We start from the raw sequence: 15,628 nt of genomic DNA on the forward strand, positions 1-15,628 counted from the left end.
ACGTTCTCTGTGTGGTCACCTCCTTCCCGTATCTTTGCCTGGCTAATCGCTACTGTTCTTCCCGTATCTTTGCCTGGCTAATCGCTACTGTTCTTCTGTGATTCCAACTCTTCTGTGAAGCCCTTCCTGATCCCTTGTCCACCTGAGACCTGTTCAGCATGACAGAGACTCTGCTACATGTTCACCAAATCTTTTTTCATTTTCTTCTTCTTAGGCACTTGGAAAAGACAGCATTTTCCAGGCTTCCTCACAGTTAAGTTGAGTCCACCTGACTGTGTTCCTGCAAATGTAGGTGGAAGTGATGCGTGCCATGTCTGGGCCTGCTCATTAAACACCCTTTAATCATTCAAGCTCTCTCTGCCTTGGAGGCCATGTGCTTAGGATGGCAAGATCACAAGAGAGAGCAGCTGGAGCGAGTTATCCTTAAGAAGAATGTCTGACTCATTTGGATGGTGATCTCTTAAGGCCCTGAGATTTCAGGGTCAATTTGTCACCTGGCCATAGCCTATCCTCTCCTGGCTGATACAATTAAGTATCCCTTTTCTTGTGGTCTTGACCTTTATTATAACTTACATTGCACTACTTACATTGTCTTCTCCACTAGACAATGGAGTTCCTTGGCAGCAAAGACACAGTTTCCTTTCTCTGTTTATAGTTTATTCATTCCATGGTGCTAAACATAGACATGGCACTTAGTCAAACATCTTTTGAATGAACAAAAATTTCATAGCCCCATTTGACAGTGGAGGAGAAATGAAAAGAAATGGCGAGACTGGGGGTAGGGAGAGAAGAGCTCACATGGTCATAGGCTGTGACAGCCTGCTTGCCTTACGGGGGCCAACTGACATCTTTGATTTAGTGGCTGCAAAGTCCCAGTCATGGGCTTATGAAACATCAGAGGCAAAGGCCACTCCCCAGTTCCCTCAATCTACATCACACCCTTACATCTCCTTCCAACTGCTCCCCTGCAATTTCCAGGAGTTGCTCTTATTTCTTGCACCAGTTTATGAACTGAATTAAAATAAATGAGATGCAAATAAATTCTACACTTTCTCCCTCATTTTCAAATTACATTTTCAGTCCACTCAACCTGTTATAATCTCATAGTGATTTTCATTTAAGAGAGCTAAATGGATATGTGATTGTTGTTACAGGAACTAACACCAGACAATTAAATGTTGAGGTGTTGATAGATAAAGCTGTGTTTTGATTTGCATAAACATGATGCCAGCAAATCTAACCCTGGCAGAAATTCAGTTATAAGACTTGCATGCCTAACTTCTGCTAATTACCACAAGTACCATTATTAAGATTTTTAATATTCAGAGTTGGGATTATAGCCATTTTATTTTAGGGCCACATTTATCTTTATTTTGAAAACTTAGTCAAAATGCATAACTGATTTATTGGAGAAAAGGCACGATTACTACTTATAATCAACTTCTACAGTGCAGCGTATCAAAAATCAATTACACAGCCCTGAAATCCAGTCATTAAGGATTTAGCTACTAATCTCATTCCATTTTTGTCTTTAGGAAGATACTGCAGCTTGCAACTTTACAGATACCAACAGAGGAAGAAAAACATGGGAGACTGCTGATAACCTAATGTGAAGAATTAAACTCCAACTAGACAAAGGCAGAATCTTAATATGGAGTGGTCTGGCTCTGCGGGGAGGTCACCTGGGCTGGCTGGATTTCAATCCAGTAACATGGAAAAAGTTAGGACCCAAGTTTTGCAGACGCTGAGCCTTCTACTCTCAGGAATTCCAAATATTTGTTAAATTCCACCTCATCTTCCTAGTGCTTGCCAAGATCTGCAATTATTTTAGTTATTTATTAGCTTACTGATTAACTGCTCCTCTCTTCAACTCCCCTTCCCCCAATGTAAGATGCAGGAGGGTAGAGGCTTTGCACTGTGTGACGTATAGCTTACGTGCATAGCACAGTGCCTGGCTCAGAGTAGGGGTTCAATAAATATGTGTTGAATTTGATAAAGACTGGGATCCCCAGGATTCCTCTCTCCCCCACTCCCTGGGGGAAGGGTTAGCATGACGGTAGGAACTGGTCCCTCTTAGTGACAGGTAAGTGAGCAAAGCAGGATCCACTAGCACCGAAATTATATGGATGACCATGGATCTGAACAGAAAGCTGTGTGACATGATTGTTAAGAATACTGGCAGGTGAGCCAGACAGAAAGTCGGAACTGGGGCTGAGTCCTGGCTTTGCTGTTTCTAGCCATTGCGTTCTTGGACAGGTTATTTAGCTTCCCTGAGCCTGTGTTTCCTCAGCTGGAAAATGGAAGTAATAGTAACTACCCCCATGGGGCTGTTGAAAAGATGAAAATAATACAAGTAAAGTATTTAACATAGTACTTGCATCATAAAAGCCCTCAATAAATGTTATATATTAGTTTTTAGAAGATGTAACTTGGGGCAAGTTGCCTGGTCTGGGGAAGCTAGGGTTGGGTGAAACTCCCTACTTCGATTTGCTTGTTACTTCCTTCTGGGAAGCCTTCTCTGACCCCTGTGGGCTGGGTGACATCTCCTCCTCTGTGACCCCACCAGACCCTAAATGTACTTCTGTCTTTTCATGTAACCTGTGAATATCCTGTTTCTGCATATTCTGCCAGACGGTTAACTCCTTGAGTGTGAAGAACATACTTTAAAATTTTTGTTCTTCTAGTATTTAGCAAATTACCTGGCACATATTAGGTACTGGCACCAGTTCATTTGTTGAATTATCCAGACAGTGAAAATTAAGGGAGAGGATGGCAAGTGTGAAAAGAAGACCAAAGCTATTTCTAGCTACAGAGTATTGTAAATCCCCAAGGCAGGCAACAGCTGCCTTTTTCAGTCCTAGGAAATGGAGAATGTTTTCCCCAAGGTATGAAAACCAAAGGGATATGGCTTTTACCTTCCAAGGGAAGAACTTGCCTTTTCCAGGGAAGAATGGAGTAATGGAGGCTTGGAAGCGGGGACATTTTCTCAGCTGTGTGACAAAAGGGTGCATCCCTTCCCACCTGTGGGCACCAGGTTGGGTAGAACCACTTACCCGGAGCTTCCTGCCAAAGATGGTGACTTTGCCTTTAATTTGCTCCTTTCTGAGGCGCCACTCAATGGAGTTTAAGCCATTCTCCATGGGCAGGGAGATGTTGCAGCGCCCAATGGTGGGGGTGACGGTGCCCGCTAGGACATGGGGCTCGCTGTGGAAGCTGACTCCCATGCCATTGGCGTACATCACCCTCAGAGTACCGTTATTACAGAGCTGGTAGCTGTTCCGCACTTGATCTGGAAAAATGTAGGTGGGGGTGGGGATGAGGAAATAAATTATCCACTCTATTAGTCAAGAGAGAATAGATCCCTATTTTTGTAGGTTTCCATGGTACTTTGCAGCCGTCAGTCTCAGGCTGCCTTCAATTAGCACACAGACAATGGGAAGGTGAGTAGTAGCAATGCTACTGATCCATGTAAAGAAAAACATCATCTGTGGCACTCCAGAAATAATTATGCCGTGATATTTTCCTTTTACTCACTGAAGACTATTAATAGTACATTTAAACATTTAAAGATGTCTATCGCCTACATGATTTGTGTCAATCAAATTCTTGAACTTTAACATACATATTTTAGCTTATATGCAAAAAAAAAAAAAAAAGGAAAAAGGAAAACTACTTCGATTTTTTCCCCCTTTTGCCTACCACCTAACCCAAGGTTGATGGTCTATCCACAGGACAGATACACTGCAAAGCAAGTCCGGGATTCTTCAAGAAAATCAAGAGAAAAAGCTACCTCTCTCCTCTGATGCTTTTGCCACTGACACCACATGCACTCCAGAGAAGTCTGGAGAGACTCAAATAGCATGAGGCAGACCAAGCTGGGGGTACTGATAATGTGCATTTATCTTCTCATATGGAATCTGCACTAGTCAGTCAGACTTCTGACCTTTTCCTTTATCAAAAAGTTACAGGAAGGAAATGTGAGTCAGAGACTCCTTTTACAGATAAGTTCCTTCCTGATTGTCCAGAAAAAGGAGGTGGATTGGCCTTGGAGACATCAGCTTTTGGGGTAGTGAGCAAGTGTGTACCTGTCACTCCTGCGACTCCAGCCATGATGCAGAAGGACAGAATCTACATCATTAATCATTTTGCAGAGTAGAAATAGAGTCATTGAAACAGGCTCTGTCATGGGATAATAGTCCCGAAATGTCACCATTTATCTACCGAGAGGACACTTTTATCCTCTGACAACATGCTAGCCACTGACATTACGTCTTAATTAAAAGAAAAACTAATCTGCGCAATTCCTTTTCTCGCCAGGCCCTGTGCTTGTCTGGGACTGCAAAGCACATCTAACAGCAACAATAACCACAGGGTGGCCCGAGACCTTTGAGATCCCAGTCTTGGCAAGAGATGGCTAAAGAGCTCTGATCCCAGGGCAATCGACACTACAAATAAAGCTTGAAAGAGAGAATCAGAATGGAATAACAAAAAAACAAATCTCATGGTGGGCCGGAGAATAAACGGCCTTTGAGATGATAACTCCGTGTGTTGGATAGGTGGGCAGTGCTGGTCACACAGGAGTAAGAGGAGGGCAGAGTATTTGCGGGTGAAAACGAACATTTTCAGATAACTATGCAGATATTTCCAAATACCTAGATGTTTAGTCGGGTGTAGATGATATTATCTTGTACCTCATTAAATCCTTTTCTGCAAGACTGACCTCTTGTAGAACTTATTTGCTGGGGACATTTGAATGACACAGGAAGCTGAGGGGTACTCCAGGTCTCTGGAAGTCCTCCCAGGCTAGGTCATTCACACCTCTGGGCTTAGCTGGGTTCTGGGTCTAGAGGTGAGTTCGCGGGTAGGGTGGTTATAGGTTGGGGGCTTACCTTGTACCACTGTGTAGGAAGCCTCCACTGAAGAGAGGTTGGTAATGACAGTGACGTCGTCATCACGGTTGGAGTTCTCGATGTCAATGGTGATGGATTTTTCCATTTCCCGGTGCAGACTGGTGACCACTCCTGTGGGGCGTGTCACATTGGTCAGGCGGCCCTCATGGTCATAACTGGAGGACAAAAACACTGGTTGGAAGCACAGTCAGCAGGGTTGAAGGCTTTCCAACATTCAGAACCATACAAGGGACAAACTTATGGGGCCATAGGAAGATTGGAAGATGGGGTGGCTGGATTGTGGATGCCACAGAGGCCCCTTGTCACAATCAAAACCCCAACGTGCCCTGAAACAGTGGTGATGCTCTCTACTTACTACCCACTGATACAATGCACTTATAACTCAGAGAAAATACTTCACCAGGTTTCAGGCAAAGTCTACTTAATTATGCTTTTCCAAGTTAGAACAGCTATGTGTGACCATCTTTTGCTTTATAATTTGTGTGTTCCATAAAGCCACCAATTAATCTTCCCTAAGTATCGGTTTCATTATGTCACTTCTCTGCTGAACAAACCACTCTTTTCCCACTGGTTGGTCAATCAAATAAAAGTCTGGCATCTGAGACCACCCATGCCCTGAGTCCTACACAGGGGTACAACCTCATCCCACCTGTCACCTCATAGACCTCTGGACAGTCATCTTGGACCAGTGTCCCCCCAGTACCTTGGCTCAAGGATAGCAGGCCTGGCTGCATGTAACCTCTTCTTTGGTCCTATATACCCAAACCAGCCACGGCTTAGCTCCCCAAGCAGCCTTCTTAGACAGTTTCCCCATGACTCACTTGGCCTCAGCTGCCCTCGGCACCCAAGTCTACATACACAGCGATCATGCGCTACTGCCTGCAAATTGCCTAAAATTGGGCCCTCATTCCTTATATATATGTGTGTCCTCTTTGCTCTTTTCTCAAGGTGGGTAGTATTATCCCCACTTCCTTTAGCAAGAAGCCCTGCTGTTCCAGCTGGTAGAGCATTTCCCCATCCTGGAAGATCCATTGTGTTTGGAGAGCCTAGGAGAAGAAAACACACTCTTCCCACGGTCTGAATGCAGAGGTCTATGAGCTCACCCAGGTGAGTGCTGTCACTGGAGGAGTGCTGGGGGAGGAAGACCGAGCAGTGAAGGCAGCTTGCTTAGAGGGTGAAAAAGAAGGAAACATGGCTTGACCTCTGGGGTGACTCCCTCTGGACTGGGCAGAGTGACAAATGTAGTAAGTTCTGAGTGACAGAAACTGAAGCTTGCATAGCATGTGGGGGTCGGAGTTCCTCCGAGGAGGATCCCTGAGGGTAGAGCCTGTGAGCATGGAAAGAACCACGGGGGCCTATTTGGCTTTGTTGCTTATTGCTTATAAAATCAAATATGGAGGGTATTTGGCCAATGTTTTTGGAATAAAGGAATGCAGACCTGGTTCAGACTTGCAGCAATCCAAGAAATTTTGCTTCTGGGGAGAACTGGAAACATGCAAGCTCTATGAAGCTCTATGAAGCTGAGAGTGGAACCACATTAAGCTGGACAAATGACTGGGTAAAGGCGGTGGAGGGATAGGAGGGGGGATCGCTGAGCAGGAAGCCCAGGGAGCTTGGTGGCCCAGCCCTTAGGCTTCAGCCCCAACACTTCCCCAGGGCCTTAGGCAGTAGGTGGTACAGATAATATACTCCCTGGAAAGCCCTGGTGCTGTAATCAGGGATGGAGACGCAGGCCTTCTAAGTCAAAGGGGCAACCTTATGCATTCTTACCTGCTAAAGAAACCACCTCTCAGACAGGGCTACAAAGATGCTATTTAGAATGGTGACAAGTTAGAACAACCTAAATGAGGATTGTGGAAGATTCATTAAATAACTGATGATTTATCCGTAAAGTCAAAACCTATGAAGCCATCAAAACTGATGGATGACATGGATTTCTATTTGTTGGCATGAACAAATGTATATATTGTTGAGTGGAGTCCAAAATATGCTCCTCTGAGAGTACACTTTTTTTGAGGGAGGGGTAAAAAGCACAAGTATTTATATGTAGAAGAAGTTCTCTGACGGTATAGACATTCAAATGTTGATGGTGGTTCTTCTGTGTGGGGTTTTGACTAATCTTTGCTTTCTTCTTTGTAAGTTTCCATATTTTAGGAATATTTGTATGCCTTTCTTTCATGGTTTATAAGCAGAAACAAAAGGTATTTAAAAATGAGACTATAAAGCAATTCTAAGTGTTTGAATATGGGGTCTCTGGTGCAGTACTCAGTAACAAACAGTCCCTACCTCCTGTGGCCATGAAGGTACTATGTGAGGGGTTCATTCTCTGGGACCCAGGCAAGGATTTTAATCTTGATCTGCTGTAGTTCCCGAACACCTACGATGCACATGCTGCTGTCCTTCCCAATGGGAGAAGTAGTAGAAAGTTGAATTTCTACTTTTGGGGAACAGAGCCTTGGGGTAGGGACTAAAATCTCAGGGGCCACCGGGTGGAAAACATGTTTTCTTTAACTTTTAAAAAGATTCAGCTGCCTACAGCGCTGCTTACTTCCCCAAAGGAGAATCTTCAGATTTAGGTCTCTTTGTAAATAACTGAAGAGCAAGGAGCTATGAGTTCCCACGATGGGAGCTCAGTGCCAACTCAGTGGAACCAGCCTGGCCTTGGCCAGTGTATGGCAGGAGGCTGCCTTTGACCGACTAAGTCAACAAATATTCATCATGCACTTATTGTGTGCCACGCACTGTCCGAGGCACTGGGGATATGGCTGGGAACAAAATAGACAAAATTTTGTACTCAGGCTCAATGGTGAAAGCAAAAGTAAACCAAAACGGAAAATATCGAGTGTGTCAGATGGAGGGTAGTAAGTGCTAAGGACTAGAATAAAGGAGAAAGAGAGAGGAGAGAGAGAGAGACAGAGCATGCAGTAATATTATGTACAGCCCTGAGCCTTTCAGGGATACAGGCTGCTCTTCTGCAGCCTGGGAATTTAGTAGGCTCAATGGGATTTCCCATGTCTGCTCCGTTCCTGCCCAGCTCTCTAGGAGCCACTTCCCAGCACAAAGAGGATAGAGAAAGGAAACTATTAAAGAGCCCATTCCAGCCTCCCTTGATTGCAGTGCCTGCTTATTTTATAAAATAACTCTTGAACCCTGCTCCACAGGAAGTCAACTTCCAGCCCTTCCACTGAGCTGACATCCACTCCTTCCCCAGTTACCCGATTGGGAAAAGAAGATGGACATGACTGGAGAAGTTCTTTACAATTTCTCTCTTCTGGAGGGCCTGTGGGGACCTTAAGGGACCCTTAAGGGTGATGTGTTTTCTGCCCCTCTGGCCCCAAGTTTGCTAAGGCAGACTCTGCTCCTGCAGGGGATGGGAGACCAGCAGAAGTGGGGGTGGGAAGAGAGCAGGATAAATTCAAAGTGAGGTATTAAATAGACCTAATGTGCAAACTGAATTCTTCAATTCTGCTTTTCCAAAATAAGCACCATCTGTCTGACTCCTCTGTCCACTATGTAGTTGGTTGTTCAGAACCTGGGGAGTGGGATGGAGACAGAGGGGTGCTTATTTTCCTCAAATGCTGTTAGTATCTACTTTTTGTTGAACTTCTATATGCCAACTACTTTGCCAATTTCTAAAATAACTTGTCCAAGGTTAATCAGCAAGCATGTGGCAGGGTTGCCATCCACATCCCTGTCATCCTGACATCAAGATCCAGGAGCTTTCTGGTATACCACGGTTTTTTTTGGAAGGCTGTGGAAACCTGTGCTCCCTTAGGGATGTACCTAGACCAAGATACTTCTATCAGGACCCCATCTGGGGACATCTTAATCCCAAGGCCATCGCTTTCTGGAACTTTTTGGAACTGGTTGATCATAAAATGGGGCCAGAATGATTCATTAGCATTATTACACTCCCCACCCCATCCCCCTACTCCCAGGGACAGGGCTGGCATTAATAAGTTACATCTTCCCAAAAATTCAGGGATGGTTCCCATGTGGAGTCTGACGGTGGAGCTCCAAATTCTATCCACAGTCCTGCTTCAGGACCCTGGTGTATAGTGCAAAGAACACTAGACTTGGAGATTGGGATTCTAGTCCTGCTTCACTGCTGACTCCCTGCGTGCCTTGGGGGAGTCACTTCACTTCTCTGAGTCTCAGTTTCTTTGTCCTAAAGTGGGGGCAATCAAATCTATATTTAGAGGGTAATTGTGACAGGTGAGCAGATAAATGACTCCTGTACCTGTAAAGTTCTATGCAGGGAGAAGGCATTGCTACTCTCCCCACTTACGGGAGGATTTGTACCCTACCTCATGCAACAGGGTGGGAAGAGAGAAGTAAACTCATGGCCTCTGTGTGGTTTTCTTCATTACTCTGTTAACTCTTTTCTCTAAAGTTTTGGCTACAGCTATGCATTGTTGATCTTGACTTTACAGCCCTGACAGGAAGTGAAGTTTGCGTCTGATTTTTAAACTGCCAATTTTCTGACCATGTATAAAAAGCGCCACAAAACAAAAAGAACTCACCATCTTTTTGAAAGGAGAAAGAAAACCTTGTACATTTCAACCCTCACAATGGCGAATTTGTGATCATTGGATTTACCCATATTATGAAAAAAAGCAGCTCACCGAATAAAGAGAAAGAAAAAATTATTCAGTTTCAATGTAACCTCTGAGCAAATATTAAAAAAAAAATTATAAAACATGCCATGTTTCCATTAAAACAGGGACCCCTCCTGTGGAGGCTCTTAAACCCAAGCTTCTTTACTAGTGTCTAAGTCAGGCCTCATTCATGCTGGCCTCCCTGAAAGTGACATTTTCACCCCTCTCTCAGGAGAGCCAACAAATTATTTCTAAAATGCATTGGATCTTGGGTTGAAACTGCCAGAAGGGAAGATGAAAATCCACGGGGTTTTGGGTTAGAATATAGCTTTGCCCTGACTTGGTAGGAGAGCTAAAGATGGCACTCAAATCATACCCTCAAGGGAAAAATCACTGGCTGGTAAAGTTTGATCAAGTCCCAATTCCCTGAAAGATGTCAGGATGTTTCAGAAGTCTGGGAAAGACAGCTTTGCCCATAGAAGGAAGCCAGAACCAGGGAAAGCAATTCTGCAAAGCAGTAAATCTCCAGCAGGTGGCAACAGCTTCCTTCTACATTCTCCAAGTCCATTGGAATACAAACAGAAAGTGAACATTCCTGAATTTAGGAGTGATCAACAATGAAGTCTTCTGTTCTCTCCCTTGTTCCTCTTTTTCTCTGCCAACCCCTCTCTAATTTACTAAATTCTCAGCTAGTAGCAACATCTAGACAGAAAGCAAGCAAGGACATAGGAGTTAACATGCTCCTCCACCACCACGGAGAGCCAGACACTTGTAAATTCCACTCCAGTCTCAGCCAGCGATTAGGGAAATCATGCATTAGCTACTTCCTTCAACCCATATCCCACTGGACAATACTTGCAGCAGCAGGCAGTTTGACCAAGAGCTGTGTGCTGTTTAGCTTTTTGGCAAAACAAGCAGCAGGACTATTAAGTATAAAATAATTGTTAGGGGAAATATGACTAGCTCTAGCATCTTTTAATATACCTAGCATTTTATCTGTATTGATCTGCTTCTGCTAAAGAGGAAATTCAGAGTTTATCTACCTGTCTGTGCAATCAAGTGTGTTGCTGGACCTATTGGCAAATTACAGGAGCCCCACTGGGATCTTGCCTTTTAGGTTCTAATTTCCGCACCCATGGCAAACATGAATAATCAGCAAAGTTAATCAACACTTTATCTCCCAGGTGCTGTGTGTGTCCAATATCCTGAAATTTGAATGGCAAGCAGGCAACAGGATTCCCAACTCTAGTAGGGAGGATGTTCAATTTCAGAGACCCAACAGAGCAAATCATTTAAAAGTTAGGCAGAGGGGACATGAATAACTGGAGGCCATAAGAAGTCATTAAAGTTAGGAAGATAATGTGACTAAGCAATTTAAAAAGCTACATGAATGGCCAACCCTGATGCCAGCAAGGGCAGGGTAAGTGCTCTTTAGAGATAGTTTACAAACCCACTTACTCATAGAAAGTTGTCCATCCTGTTTCATCACTCTTGGTGGCCAGGAGCCCAGTGTTCCCATCGTAGGTCATGAGGCCAAGCTCCAGGTTCTGTGTGGACACGACTTTGAGGCCTCCGTTGGTGCCCACCGTGAAGGTAATGATCTGATTGTCTGGCATGAGCAGGTGGCGAGGCATGCCACTACTGTCCCTACGGATCTTCAGGGAATTTCCATTATTGTCAATCAATTCAGTGACATCATTGTCCGCACTATATGTGAAATTATACAAGTACTCCCCTGTCACCAGGCTCACCGTGTACTGGTGGATGCCATCAGCGTTGAAGACATACAACTCCTGCTCTCCGGGAGATGCAGCTTCATACTGGTTGAAGGCATTAAGAACGGGCTTGTTCTTGCTGACTGCCCTGATCCGAATATTTCCAAGGTCTGCAATGTAGATGGTGCCATCTGGAGCTACGGCTAAGGATGATGGGGAGTTCAAGATGGCGTCAGTGGCATAGGCATCATCTCCTGAGTAGCAGTTGCAATTGACGTCATTTTTGCAGTCACAGTCTGAGGCTGCCCCGGCCAAAAGGCAGATCTCCCCATTTGTTGTCACCTGGCGCAGACGGTTAATCTTCTTCTCATCCGTCTCGGTGATATAGAGGATCCCAGTGTGAGAAATGGCAATGGCACTGGCTGACTCCAGAGCGGAGTGAATGGCTAGTTTGCTGAGTGAGTAGTCGATACCAGGAACCTGGCAGTGCATGGGGCGTCCTGCAATGATGCTGACTTGGTGGTTCTCAGTGATTCGAAGGATGACGTTGTTCTCTAGGACATACAGGGAGTTATCCATGGGGTTGACAGCAAGGTCTGTTGGCCACTCCAGGCGAACCTGTAGATGACATTTTATCAGATGAAAGAGCAGCCTCTAATATGTCCAATGTTTAACTCTAGGGCACTTCTATTGATTTTATGCATCTAGTAAAAAAGACTTAGCTTTTTACTGAACACTGTACTAGAAATGCTCATTGTTGAACCAGTTGCCCATTGCCCATGCTGAGTGTGTGTGATGGAGAAGAGAGACTATGCTACAAACATCTCCCTCTATATCACTGTGACTAGAGTAGGCCACCAGCCCCACCCATGACACTGCCTCTCAGCCGCAGGTGAGAGGAACAGGGTCAGAGATGTCATATATGTCTGTACAGTTACTTCACTGCACAAAGAGCACACAATCCAGCTGATACTCTGTTTACAAGGCCATGGGACTGAGGAGACTATGCTCATAAAGAGGAGGCACCTTTAGTTAATTCACAAAAAGGAACCATGTGGCTTGGAAGGTGGCCCTGACCCAAGGGCAGCCAAAGCAGAGGCTGCCCAGCAAACTACAACTTGGGTGTTTGCTTGAAGAAATGAACTGAACCAAACACATTCCTCCTCTATGGAATTTGAAATAAAAATCTCACTAGCAAGTTTTCAGTTTGTTGTGGAATTTGGGCTAAAATTTATGAGGTTGACTGAGGGGTTGAAAAGGTCCTTATAGGAAGGGTGAACATATATCCCAGGTTGTTTAAGAACAAATGCCGTACGTTGGAGTGAGCCTCTGTTCTCTGCCACCGTAAGAGCCCTGACTAAACAGGCACTTTGGGGAGTACTGCAGAGGGCTCTGGTCTAGTTACTACTGCACAAAGTAAAGGTTTATATAGTGAGGATACAATCATTTCAGATTAACAGGGGAGTTCTGATTGACAGAAAACACTGCAGTAATGATGGAGAAGAGAGGTAATTACACAGCAACTCCTACCCTGCAATCTGCCACGGCTGGAGTGTGTCACCAGCTCCACTTTGCTGAGCAGAAGTTCCCTCTCTCTCTCTCTGTCTCTCTCATTCCTATCTGGTATTTTCCATTCCGTCTTGCTGACTAGTTCATCTCAGGCCTTCTCCAAACAAACCTGTGATCATTATCTAGATCTCCCACTCCCATTCTACTTCCAACCCCAACAGGAAGCAGGTGAAAACTTCAGGCCCAGAACAGGTGTTGCTGTGTGATGAGAAATAAGAGAGAAGCCCACCTGGGCTACATCCATGCTGGAGTCGCAGCTCAGAGGCCGGACGGCAGTGAGGTCGTTGGAGCCCAGCAGGGTGGAGATGATTCCATTCTGGTCGACCTTCCGGATCATGGTGGCATCAACGAAGTACATGAGCCCATTCTTGTCTACCGCGATACCTGAGCAAGCAGTGGGCATATATATGTCTCTTAGAAAGAGTAGGGTTGGTGGGGTGGAGGTGGGGGCTGCCTTACTGGGCACTCTCTGTTTGGAACAGGGACCTTCGTGGGATGGATTAGCACACTCTGAGTAGTGGTTCTCAGCCTTTTAAGGCAGGACTTTCTTGAGGGCACTGTGCTGAGATTTGCATAATTCCTGGGGTGCCGGCTGTATCACCAACCACTTCCTTTCAACAGAAGAAAACAAGTTGGGTTGCAAATGAGCCACGGCTACAAATGAATGAATGGGGAAATAACCTTGCATCTGCTCTCTTTAGAAAAGAAGTTATTTCCAAAGTTCACAGGTTCAAAAATTACCAGTAGTAAATTACCTGAATACCCTTCACAACCGATTGCAACAACGAAGCTGAGAAACAATGATTCTTGTAGCCACAAACTCCCAATTCAAAGTATCCTCCAGAAAGCATTCCCAATTAAGCCTTGACATGAATCAGCACTTCAGTGCTCTGGGGGGACACGGGGCTCTAGCATTCCCCTGTCTGTCTTAGCAGCAGGATGGGTAAGACACGGACAAAGCTTTCTATTTGCGTCTTCATCCCAGTGCTCAAGTGCAAGGCTTCACGTCCTTAATCCATGCTGCCAGCTGCTTTTACAGCAGCTAAAAATGCTAGCAGGAATTGGACCCTCAAATGGGGTCGTCCTTTAACCTTTAGTATATTTAGTCCTTTTCAAATAGAGACCCATTGGTTTCGAGAACTTCCCTGTTGATCCCGGACCCCTGGAAATTATACCCATTCTTAATTGCTACCATTTACTGGGCACTTGTAATACATCAGGCACTGTGTTTCAGACTTCATATGCATTACTGTCTAACATGAAAGTGTGGAACGTCAGAGGCCCCTGCTGGGCCTCGTTCTGTCTCCTGCCCACACAGCCTGCACTCTGGCCCATGCAGCTAGCATTTCCTTCTGACTCCGTGACTGGCAGCAGTCAGAAATCTCCAGGTGCAATCCACTCCACTTTCCATTTGTAGCATATGTGGGTGACAGAGTTTACTTCAAATAAATAAATACTTTTTTTTAAAAACCCGCCCACACCTCAAAGCAATCAAGTTAAATTGCTGTAGGGAAAGCTGTGCTTTGGACTGCTGGGTTTAGCTGAGTTTAAGAGAAGAAAGTCAGGCCCAAGGCAAGCTCCATCTGGGACAGGGGTTTCTTCCTGTGCGGCCTTTACCTCGCGGGCTCATGAGGGTGGCATCCACAGCCTTCCCGCCGTCCCCACAGCGGGCTTCATCAAAGGGCAAACATTGCTCTCCGGTCCCTGCCACGACTTCTGAATTCCCAGCCAGGTCTTTGGCTCCACTCAGAGACTTGACACGGTAGATTCGCCGACTGTTGGTGTCAGACACGTAGAGTGAGCCGGACACGGGGTCCACTGCCAGGTAGTACTTGTGTGCTGGGTTGTTGCTTTAGTAGAAAAAGCATAAAGAGAAATGAGGAGGGGGCTGTGCAGCTGGCCTCTTGGACCAGAGATGAAAGCAATCCTAGCAAGACTTTTACCTTGCTGGTGCCATTCCACTTTAGTGAACTGGAAAGAACCTACCGTCACGACTTAGTGTTCTAACCTATCATGGCTCTTAAGTCTGATTGAATGTAAGCTCCTCCTGCTGTCACGGAATTCACTGTTTCCCACCATGCTAAAAGACCACTGCATCACTGAGCTGGTACGAAAAACCCCACTCTGCTCCTGTTTTTGTGAGCAGGACCAACTGCCTCGTGAATCAGCCTTCTTTATTACCACCATGCATTTAGTGTATTTTCAGAGGGATTGAGGAATACTTTCATGGGATAATGTTCTCTTTTTAACAAAGTTAGCATTCAGTGTGAAGAAATGTGGACATCTTGCTGACATCACATCCAGAATCTGAATTACTGAGAGTAGAGATGCAGTTTTCAAATCCTGGGTAAGAGTGAGGTCACAAGGTGTGAATCTGCCAGGGCCCTAAGCCACACCAGGGTATGAACACCTTTGTGTCTGTGAAGTGCCTTAGGAAGGCGGAAGCCTCAGAGACTTCCTCTGCTGTACTTCTAACTGTCCTTTGTGAGGCTAACTAGGACTGAGTAAGACTCGTAGAACTGGCTCAGGACAAAGGCACAGGAAACTCAACTCTGACCTAGCTGGTGACCTTAAATCAGTCTTTTGGCAGTATCAAGTCTTAGCTTTCTTGTTTGGGAAATGAAGATATCAAATTGGATCATTGCTAATGTTCCTTCTGGCTCAAAACCTTACAGTTCTTCTCTGTGCAGTGTCTGTCTTTGGAGGTTAGGACCAGAATGGGTGCTCATGCTAGTCCTATACTGGTTATTAAAGTCACCGCCTCTAGGATGCCAGCAATGATTGCCTCTCTGTCCCCCCCCCCCCCCCCCCCCCCCCCCGGGGTGGCAGACTCGGT

General features: G+C 45.3%; 1 protein-coding gene across 1 annotated transcript in view; it reads right to left on the minus strand.

The window, feature by feature from the left end:
- The window catches only part of TENM2 (teneurin transmembrane protein 2), a gene marked incomplete at its 5' end in the record, with an annotated part of 173,606 nt that overhangs the window by 29,364 nt on the left and 128,614 nt on the right, over positions 1 to 15,628 (minus strand). The window contains 5 exons of the mRNA XM_008572405.1: positions 3,054 to 3,289; positions 4,890 to 5,065; positions 10,967 to 11,841; positions 13,022 to 13,176; positions 14,410 to 14,642. Coding sequence (XP_008570627.1) covers positions 3,054 to 3,289; positions 4,890 to 5,065; positions 10,967 to 11,841; positions 13,022 to 13,176; positions 14,410 to 14,642 — 1,675 coding nt within the window. The remainder of the gene's footprint in view (positions 1 to 3,053; positions 3,290 to 4,889; positions 5,066 to 10,966; positions 11,842 to 13,021; positions 13,177 to 14,409; positions 14,643 to 15,628) is intronic.

The sequence above is a fragment of the Galeopterus variegatus genome, unplaced genomic scaffold (assembly GCF_000696425.1).
Source record: "Galeopterus variegatus unplaced genomic scaffold, G_variegatus-3.0.2 Scaffold780, whole genome shotgun sequence".
In the NCBI taxonomy this organism is placed as follows: domain Eukaryota; kingdom Metazoa; phylum Chordata; class Mammalia; order Dermoptera; family Cynocephalidae; genus Galeopterus; species Galeopterus variegatus.